The sequence below is a fragment of the Quercus suber genome, unplaced genomic scaffold, assembly GCF_002906115.3.
Source record: "Quercus suber isolate HL8 unplaced genomic scaffold, Cork oak 2.0 scaffold_30, whole genome shotgun sequence".
NCBI lineage: Eukaryota > Viridiplantae > Streptophyta > Magnoliopsida > Fagales > Fagaceae > Quercus > Quercus suber.
In genome coordinates this window covers 1,084,827-1,093,320 of record NW_027069495.1, presented here as the reverse complement: position 1 = coordinate 1,093,320, position 8,494 = coordinate 1,084,827, and the positions used below count along the sequence as shown (strand labels likewise).

General features: G+C 33.7%; 1 protein-coding gene across 1 annotated transcript; it reads left to right on the top strand.

Moving 5' to 3' along the window:
* The first annotated feature begins 954 nt into the window (after window positions 1-954).
* On the top strand, window positions 955-7,999 carry LOC112040942 (TMV resistance protein N). The gene is made up of 5 exons (XM_024073865.2): window positions 955-1,509; window positions 4,566-5,643; window positions 5,747-6,055; window positions 6,142-7,218; window positions 7,295-7,999. Exons 1-5 carry the CDS (start codon window positions 1,013-1,015, stop codon window positions 7,997-7,999), a joined length of 3,666 nt encoding a protein of 1,221 aa, XP_023929633.1. The 5' UTR covers window positions 955-1,012.
* The last annotated feature ends 495 nt before the right edge of the window (window positions 8,000-8,494 follow it).

The following is an 8,494-nucleotide window of genomic DNA, read 5'->3' as shown; positions in this document are numbered from 1 at the left end:
AATTTTTGTAGCAGGTGAATTATTTGGTACAAAAACCGAAAAGTCTAGATCCAATTAGATTCTAAATCATATATATATATACACACACACACACACACACACACGCATAATTGTGATTGTTTTTAAATGTACATGTGCATATGCTCGGGGTTACACACTACTTTTATTAAATGAATGTATCAATTTTTAAACACAAAATAGAAAAATAATTTGGAAATTGATTTATTACCTTGTTGAGATGACACTAATTATATTCATTACCATGTTAGTTTACAAGATTTTTATAATATAATTGGTAATAACTTTAACTTCTTAAAAAAATGATAATGTAAAAAAATTGACATTTGGCTTTTTAAAAGATTCATTTTAAAATTAGGTAAATAGTATGTTTTTTAGATGATGTTCATGAGCGCCTTAACTAAAAAGTCAAGACCTAAACCCCATTTGGTTGCCCAGAAAGCAGAGGAAAAGAAAAGAAAAGAAATTTTCAATTTTTGCTAATAAAATGAAATCTCATTTACTTATGGAGCTGCAATTAATATATTTTCAAATATTTTATTTTATTTTCTAATTAAGAACACATGATAATTCAAAGGATAACTTAGATGGCATAAAAATATTATTTTGATATTAATGTTAGATACATCAATTCTTTTAATGTACCGCTTAATAATAAGGATTATTTTGACACACCACTAAAAGTTTATTTTGACTCAATACCACGCGTGCTACAATATCAAAACCTTGTTGACAAGAAAGTCACCATTTAAAACAAAAATGAATTCCAAACTCTTGCCTTCCAAGCAATTTCTCAATTACTTTAACAGCCAATTGCAGTAGCAGTTGACCCAATGACTTTGACCCATGACTGGCGGTCCCTCTGTCTCACAATCTCACTTAACACCACTGCCAGCGTTATTTAAAGAGGCTTTTTGAGCTTTTTCAGTCGCACCTGCAATTTCCTAAATTTGTAAACTAAACTAAACTCAGCTCATTGCACATCCATTCCTTCATGGCTTTTATTCCATCATCATCTTCGTCTTCTTCTTCTTCCCGTGGATGCAAATACGATGTCTTTCTTAGTTTTAGAGGTGAGGACACCCGCACAAAATTTACAGACCATCTATATAATGCTTTGAAAAGAAAAAGCATATCCACTTTTAGGGACGATGAAAAAATCAAGCGAGGAACATTCATTGCCCCAGAGCTCTTGAAAGCAATAGAAGAATCAAGATTTGCTGTCGTTATTCTCTCAAGAGACTATGCTTCTTCAAGGTGGTGCTTGACTGAACTAACAAAGATTGTTGAGTGCATGGAAAAAACACGATTGGTAGTTTTACCTGTCTTCCATTATGTGGATCCAGGTCATGTGCGAAATCAAATGGGGACTTTTGCAGAAGCTTTTGCAGAGCATGAAGAGCATCTTAAGAATAACATAGGAAGTGTTCAAATGTGGAAAGCTGCTTTGACAAAAGTCGCTAATCTTGCTGGATGGGATTTAAAGAATAGGTAAGAATTTGGCAAAAAATACAAATTACATTTGTTAAGTATAGTCAATTGTCTTTTGGTTCTTTAAGTTGCATTTTTGTCAGTTTGATCCTATAAGTTCATATTTTTTGTCACCATTAGTCTGTCCATAACTGCTGTTAACTAAAATAAAATAAAATAATCAAACCAAAAAATTATTTTTTTAATATGAATTACACCTGCTAAATTTTGTCAATTGTCATTTTAGTTCTAGAAGTTTCATGTTTTTGTCATTTTAGTCATGTAAGTTCACATTTGTTGTCTCCATTAGTCCTTTTTAATTGGAAATTTTTTTTAATGAAGTGGAGGAAAGACTAATAGTGACAAAATAAAAATGTGATTTTTTAGGAACAAAATGACAAAAATAAGATTTATAGGACTAAAATGACAATTGACCAAATTTAACGGAGGTAATTTGCATTTTTGCCGAAGAATTTCTTCGAAATAATGCTATTTATTGTCAACTTTTTATATTTTCTAAAATTTATTTTTCCTTACTTTGTTTACTTGGCCACATGATCAAAAAGCATTATAAGTCTAACCATATTCCAATCCAAGTAGGACTAGATGTCTATCGAGCAAGTACATGTTTACAGAGACTTGGGCGTTACAACAAGTTAAAGGCCCTAATGGCTCTAACATTGCCCCCATAATATATCTAATAATGACTTTCTTTGTCCCATATATATTACAAACTTTGGAATTTATAATCTCAAATAGTACTTTCGTTGAAGAACCTTTTCATGGTTTGGCATGGTAGTCCCTAAATGATTCAATATGAGCAAACAGAGAGATAGACTTGGCAAAAGTGAGGGGACTCATTAATTTGGGACATTCTGGCATTTTACCCCCTTTTTTTTTTATTTGGCATTATGCCCCTATTTCGAAACTATATAGGTGCGTGTCCCTGTTTCGATACTCGATGACCCTAAAATCGAGTTACTTAAAGTACTCGATTGATTTAAAATCGAGTTATGCCCGATCAAACTTAAAAAAAAAAAAAAAAAAATGGCATGGAACTCGAGCTCCTAGAAATCGAGTTCCATGCAAAAAAAAATTTAGTATCATCGCCCCATACAAGGTTCAGGGAGCCCTATAGTGGCGTTTTTTAATCCCTATAGTGACGTTTTAAAGCCCTATAGCAGCGTTTTCCTGCAATTTTTTTTTCCTAAGTGTGATTGTCCCATGACAGGTTTAGGGAGCCCTATAGTGACATTTTTAAGCCCTATAGCGGCGTTTTACTGTAGATTTTTTTTTCCTAAGTGTGATTGTCCCGTGGCAGGTTTAGGGAGCCCTATAGTGACGTTTTGGAACTCGATTTCCATAAAATCAAGTTCTATGCAATTTTTTTTTTTTTTTTTTAATTTTGATCAGGCATAACTCGATTTTAAACCAATTGAGTACTTTAAGTAACTCGATTTTAGGGTCATCGAGTATCGAAACAAGGGCACGCACCTATATAGTTTCGAAACAGGGGCATAATGCCACATATTTTTGCCCAAAGGGGCAAAAGGCCAGAATGTCCCATTAATTTGACCCAAAATTGAAGGAAAATACCTGATTTGAACTAGAGAATTGTTTACCACAAGCAAAAACGGGTTGACCTAGACCTTTTCCTAGGTAGTGTATTGGTCAATCCGTCTAACCTGTGACTAACCCTTTAAATTTTTTTTTTTTTTTTTTTAAATAGACTATGTAAACTAGTAAATCACTTCAAATACAAAATTATTTAAAGGTAACATGACATCAACCATCCAAAGGTAATGACTATGTTGAATCAAATACCAATCACTAAAACTTTTTTATTTTCTTGTTTGACCATGGGACAACAAGATTTAGAGAAATTGAGCTTATAATATAAATTTTGAGAGTATCAAGTAGCTCAAGTTGAAATAACATCTCTACATCCGTGATAAAATGCTCAACGCATTCATCTAAACCTCAAATTTCTGCAATAAAACTCATAGCATCCTTGCCATTGTCAGTCTCATCTGTGACAAGTGAACCTCTATCTCTTTCACTGTTTTCAAGTGGAACAAAGCTGAGCGAACGAGAGTCGAATAAATGCACCACTATCACCCGAGAACGCCACTAGAGTTGTGGACACTTACTGTTCTATTTCTTTTTTTTAAAATCTTAAAATATTTTTTTAATTTTAAGGAGTTTTTTAATGAAATAATTTTTTTAAAAAACCAAAACAAAACTATGTTGGTTTGGGCACTTAATAGCTAAGAAACTAACTTTTATAGTGATGATATCATCGGTAACTTTGAATTGTGTAAACTTAAGAATCTTTGTATTATTTAACTTTTGTTTTTGACTATTTTGTTATTTTTGACATTTAGTAATTTTTTTGTTCATTTACTTATTTTTGGCATGTGAAAATAATATAGGTTGACCTGTAATCCCATCGAACCAATTTACAACTTGTTTAAGATAACACATTTTTAACCTTAACCTGATTGACTCACCCTAAACCCAACCCAACACAACCTGTTTGCTAGGTCTAAACAAAAAACTTGGTAATCCACATTATACAAGTGACTTGAGGATGTTACATAGCTTTGGTTTTGACAATCTACCCACAATGTCTTCATTTGAATGCTTGCCTCTTTTTTATAGTTTGCATTTCCTGCAGAATTTCCTTGATAAGCAGGTAAAAATGTTTAGGGAAAATGGCTTGGCAAAAAGTAGAATTATGCAGTTTATTTTATGAAATAAAATTGGGAAAACAGCAATCCAAGAAAGGTTCAATAGAGGAATTAATATAATCAGGCACTCTCAACTCATTAAACTCTTATAGTCGTAAAGAAACACATGGCTCTCAATTATAGAACATATAATGTCACCAAAAAAAAAATTCAAACATCAATTACAGCGCCATATTTTACATTTTAAAATTTCACGTTTTCTTACTGAACAAAGCTCTAGATTATGCTTAAGCTGAATGCCTTTTTTCCCCTATCAATATGGCTAGCTTTGCCTCATCGGTTTTTTTTTTTTTTTTTTTTTGGCGTGTGTGGCTATTTTCTTTGCAGACCTGAATCTATAGTTATTGAAGAAATCACTAAAAGGATATTTAGTGAGTTGAATTGTAAATTCTCAAGTGTTTATGAGGATCTTGTTGGAATGGACTCTTCTGTGGAGGAAATGTTGGATTCATACTTGTCTGAAAGGTTGGATGATGTTCGTTTTGTTGGGATTTGTGGGATGGGTGGAATAGGCAAAACAACTCTTGCGCAAGAAATTTATAAAACAATTTCTCATAACTATGAAGCTACCAGTTTTATTGCTAATATTAGAGAAGAAACTAAAACTCGAGGTCTAGTTTCTTTACAAAAACAACTTCTTTCCAAGATCCTCATGGAAAGTGAAATAAATGTATGGAATATTCCTGAAGGAATCAATCTTCTAGGGAAGACATTAAGTAATAAAAAGGTTTTTATCGTTCTTGATGATGTGGATGAAGAAGAACAATTTGGAGCATTAGTAGGGAAGCATGATTGGTTTGGTCAAGGGAGTAGAATCATTGTAACAAGCAGGGATAGTCATTTATTGAAAAGATGTGGAGTGAATGATATATATAGTGCTAAGGGGTTGAGTAATGATGATGCTTTGCAACTTTTTAGTTGGAGAGCTTTCAAAAAACCTTACCCTGAAGAAAATTATGTGGATTTTTCTAAGGGTTTTGTGAATTATGCTAAAGGCCTTCCTTTAGCTCTTAAAGTTTTAGGTTCTTTGTTGTTTGCTAAAAGAACAGAAGAATGGAAAAGTGCCCTAGATAAACTAAAAGAAGAACCTAATAAAAAAATCTTTGATATACTTCAAATTAGTTTTGATGGGCTAACATATATGCAAAAAGAATTGTTTTTAGATATTGCATGTTTTTTCAAAGGAGAGAACAAAGATTGCATGGGAGATGGTCTAGACTACAATCTTGGTGTTCTTATGGAAAAATCTCTCATAACCATTAGTGACCATGGAACATTGTGGATGCATGATTTGCTACAAGCAATGGGTCAAGAAATTATACGTCGTGAATCCCCTAAAGAGCCCAGTAGACGAAGTAGGTTGTGGTCTTATGAGGATGCCCTTCATGTGTTGAAGAATAATAGTGTAAGTTGACTAATCTAGATCTAAACTTGAAGAAATAAATATATTATTACAAACTCTGCTAATAATATGCCAATTTTCTAATTTCATTTTCATTTGTTATCAGGGAACTGAGGTTGTTGAAAGCATAATGCTAATTGCACCTGTTCAAAAAGTGGAAAACTTGAGTGCAAAAGCCTTATCAAATATGAAAAAACTAAGATTGCTAAAAATTAATAATATGCAATTTTCAAAAGACCTCTTTAGAGGTAATGTGCAATTTTTACAAGGCCTCAGTTATCTTTCTAATGAGTTACAGTTTTTAGAATGGCATGGATATCATTTAAAATCCATGCCAACCAATTTCCAACCAATCAAACTTGTTGAATTGAGGATGTGTTTTAGTGGCATCAAACAACTATGGAAAGGAATTATGGTAAGATTTTCACTTATACAAAATGTGTAATTTATTCAATTTCATTTAGGCTTGACGTTATCTAATTATTTATTGCTTTATAACAGACTTTAGATGAGTTAAAACTTATTGACCTAAGTTACTCTCAAAACTTGATCGAGACCCCGAACTTCAGTGGAGCACCAAATTTAAAGGAGTTGATTCTTCGAGATTGTACAAGACTATCTAAGATTCATGCATCTCTTAGAAATCTCAAACAGCTTATTCAATTGGATTTGAATGGTTGCAAATCCCTCAAAAGTCTTCCTAACAAGATCGGGTTGGAAGCTCTTAAAATATTTGATCTTGGTGGTTGTTCAAGACTGGAGAAGTTTCCGGAGATTGTGGGAAATATGTCATGTTTGTCAAAACTTTATTTGAACGAGACTCCTATAAAATATCTGTCATTATCCGTGGAACTTGTAACTAGTCTTATTAAATTGGATCTAAGAGATTGCAAAAATCTTTCAACTCTTCCGAATGCCTATTGTAGTTTGATGTCTCTAAAAATTCTCTATTTATCTGGCTGCTCAAAAATTGATGAACTACCAGAGAATTTGGGAAATCTTGAAGGCTTGGAGGAGCTGGATGTGAGTAGAACTGCTATAAAAGCGTTACCTACATCTATCAATCTCTTAAAAAATCTCAAAGTACTGTCTTTTTACGGATGTGAAGGGTTATCACCTAAATCATCAAATAAGCTCATCAACTTTCAGCAAAGAAGTCTATATCTCATGGACATGTTAGAGCATTCTTTATCAAATTTCTGCTCTTTGACCCACCTGGATCTACGTTTTTGCAATCTTCAATCAATTTCAGATGAAATTGGGTGTTTGTCGTCTTTATTAGAATTAAATCTAAAAGGAAATAATTTTATTTGCCTTCCTAAAAGTATGATTCAGCTATCTAATCTGAAAAGTCTTGGGTTGAATTATTGCACTAGTCTTCGATCATTACCAAAGCTTCCATTAAATATTGAGAGTATTGGTGTAAGCTGTTGTACCTCACTAGAAACATTTTCAATTAGACCAGAAGACAAATTTGTGCCGGCACTTGATCTTACCAATTGCGTCAAATTGATTGAGAATCAAGACTATATTGACCTGTTGTCTGGAATGCTAAGACGTTATATCATTGATGACCAGGTCTCTCTCTCTCTCTCTCTCTCTCTCTGTGTGTGTTGCATGTGAGGTTCTAAGCATTATGGTTTTTACGTTTCAGAGATATGATAAGCGAATACATCGCTACGGTCTTGTGATTCCTGGAAGCGACGAAATTCCGAAATGGCTTAGTCACAAAAACGTGGGGACGTCAGTTAATCTGCAAGTGCCTTCTTCGGATTTGTTATGTAACAAATTGATGGGAATCGCTGGGTCTTTTGTTTTTGTATTCCGCCAGCATTATCCATTTGACCAACTTCGTATTTTTGATAGGGGAGATGCAAGATATACGTATGAGCTTATTTGTTCCATATACGCCAACGGATTCAAAATTTACAAAACGAGCCATCAATTATCCGTGGAATTTTGTAAGATTGAATCGTGTCAACTTTTTCTATTTTATTTACCCTCTATATACTTCGAGCATGACTGGAAAGAAAAATTGAATGGAGTCGATGCTAATGGACTCACCCAGATTGAGGTTAAATTTGAAACCAAAGGTCCAGGCTTAGAGGTTACAAAATGCGGGGCCAGCTTGGTATTTGAACAAGACATTGAAGATCTCAAGCAAACCAAGGCTTGGCCTAGCAGCTGTTGCATCACTCCTTATGAGGATGATTTAGATACCAAGATTAAGCAAAGTCGTGATGAGGCTGGACCTAGTGGAGAAGCACCACACCCAAAGTGGATACAACTCCCTAATCTAATTCAAAGTCTTGTGCTATGTTTGGGAAATTGGCTTGGGAATTTATGTACACCGGGTTAAGGTAACCCTGATTCTGAGGAGGAGGAATTCCAGTGAAAGTGGTAGCTGTAATGACTATGCAAGGCTGATAAACCTGTTTTTTTCTCGTGATTTTTGTGTAAGTCACCATCTTTCTCTCTCTCTCTCTCTCTCTCTCTCTCTCTCACTGAACTTTTTTGTAGCTATATATTTCTTCTCTTTAAGTTTTTTATTTTTTAGAATCTTTTTCTTGGCATGGTTTCATTTTTTAAAAAGAAATATTTGTGACAATGGCCATTTTACTTCTGTAATTCACTAATTTGTGGTACTTATTTCTGCTAGTTGCCCCAAACTGGATACTATGAAGTTATTGGACCTTGTTGGCGAGGGAAATAGTAACACTGTAGCAGGCAAGATATGTGCAACTGATTGTGTGCTCATCATTTTTGTTTAATTATGTAAGAGGGTTATCCACACTTTTTTTGCTCTATTGATGGTATTTACTAGTACAAGTTTCCATAGGAGAATACAATAGAT

Bases quoted from the DNA above. Each gene is read 5' to 3' on its own strand.
- LOC112040942 (XM_024073865.2), top strand. From the start codon at position 1,013: ATGGCTTTTATTCCATCATCATCTTCGTCTTCTTCTTCTTCCCGTGGA. The intron at 6,056-6,141 runs GTAAGATTTTCA...GCTTTATAACAG, and splicing joins AACTATGGAAAGGAATTATG to ACTTTAGATGAGTTAAAACT. The intron at 7,219-7,294 runs GTCTCTCTCTCT...TTTACGTTTCAG, and splicing joins GTTATATCATTGATGACCAG to AGATATGATAAGCGAATACA.